Source organism: Bison bison, unplaced genomic scaffold (genome assembly GCF_000754665.1).
Source record: "Bison bison bison isolate TAMUID 2011002044 unplaced genomic scaffold, Bison_UMD1.0 scf7180017864300, whole genome shotgun sequence".
NCBI lineage: Eukaryota > Metazoa > Chordata > Mammalia > Artiodactyla > Bovidae > Bison > Bison bison.
The window spans coordinates 799158-800172 of NW_011494872.1; the positions used below are offsets into that span (position 1 = coordinate 799158).

The 1015-nt window shown below is 36.1% G+C and overlaps 1 protein-coding gene across 1 annotated transcript in view; it reads left to right on the forward strand.

The window, feature by feature from the left end:
• Nucleotides 1-1015, forward strand: part of SLC17A5 (solute carrier family 17 (acidic sugar transporter), member 5) — a 65568-nt gene that overhangs the window by 40465 nt on the left and 24088 nt on the right. The window contains exon 9 of the mRNA XM_010851264.1: nucleotides 278-425. Coding sequence (XP_010849566.1) covers nucleotides 278-425 — 148 coding nt within the window. The remainder of the gene's footprint in view (nucleotides 1-277; nucleotides 426-1015) is intronic.

A 1015-nucleotide genomic window follows, 5' to 3' on the forward strand; every position in this document is an offset into this window, starting at 1 on the left:
TCTTTCCCAGCATCAGGGTCTTTTCAAATGAGTCGGTTCTTCACATCAGGTGGCCAAAGTATTGGAGTTTCAGCTTCAGCATCAGTCCTTCCAATGAATATTCAGGACTGATTTCCTTTATTTATGAAACTATAATTGAAGCTGAGTCTTCCAGGCAGTACAATGTTTCTACAGTAGGTGGCAGTAATATCAAATCTCAGATTTATGCTGTATTAAACAGCAAGCAAATACTAATGCTGGGGCTTGTTTTTTTCTTTCTATAACGTTTTAACTCCAGGGATGATTGGACCTGCGATATTCCTGGTCGCTGCAGGATTTATAGGCTGCGATTATTCCTTGGCTGTTGCATTCCTAACCATATCAACAACACTGGGAGGCTTTTGCTCCTCTGGATTTAGCATTAATCATCTGGACATTGCTCCTTCGTGAGTACTGATTTAAGATTGGTTCAGATTAGCTTTAAGTTATTATTTAAATTATTAATCATTATTAATCATTAATTGTAGTGAATTATGCATAACATAAACTTTACTATTGATACCATTTTTAAAATATCTTAGAAGTTCTAATGTATTTTTATTTATTTATTTATTTATTTTTGAACTTTTAATTTTGTACTGGGATATAGCCAATTAAAAATGTCCTGAAAGTTTCAGGGGAACAGCAAAGGGACTCAGCCAAATACATACATGTATCCATTCTCCCCCAAAACCCCCTCCAACCCAGGCTTCCAAATAACATTGAACAGAGTTCCTTGTGCTACAGAGTAGGTCCTTGTTGGTTATCCATTTTAAATATAGCAGAGTCTATATGTCCATTCCAAATTTCCTAATTATCCCTTCATTAAGTGCATCCATTCACATTGTTGTGCAACCATCAACATGATCCATTCAAGAACTCTTTTTTTTTTTTTAATATTTATTTCTTTAGTCACGCTGGTTCTTCATTGCTGCTCAGGCTTTGTTCTAGTTGAGGAGAGCAACTTCTGCTCTCTGGTTGCAGTGTGCTGGCTTCT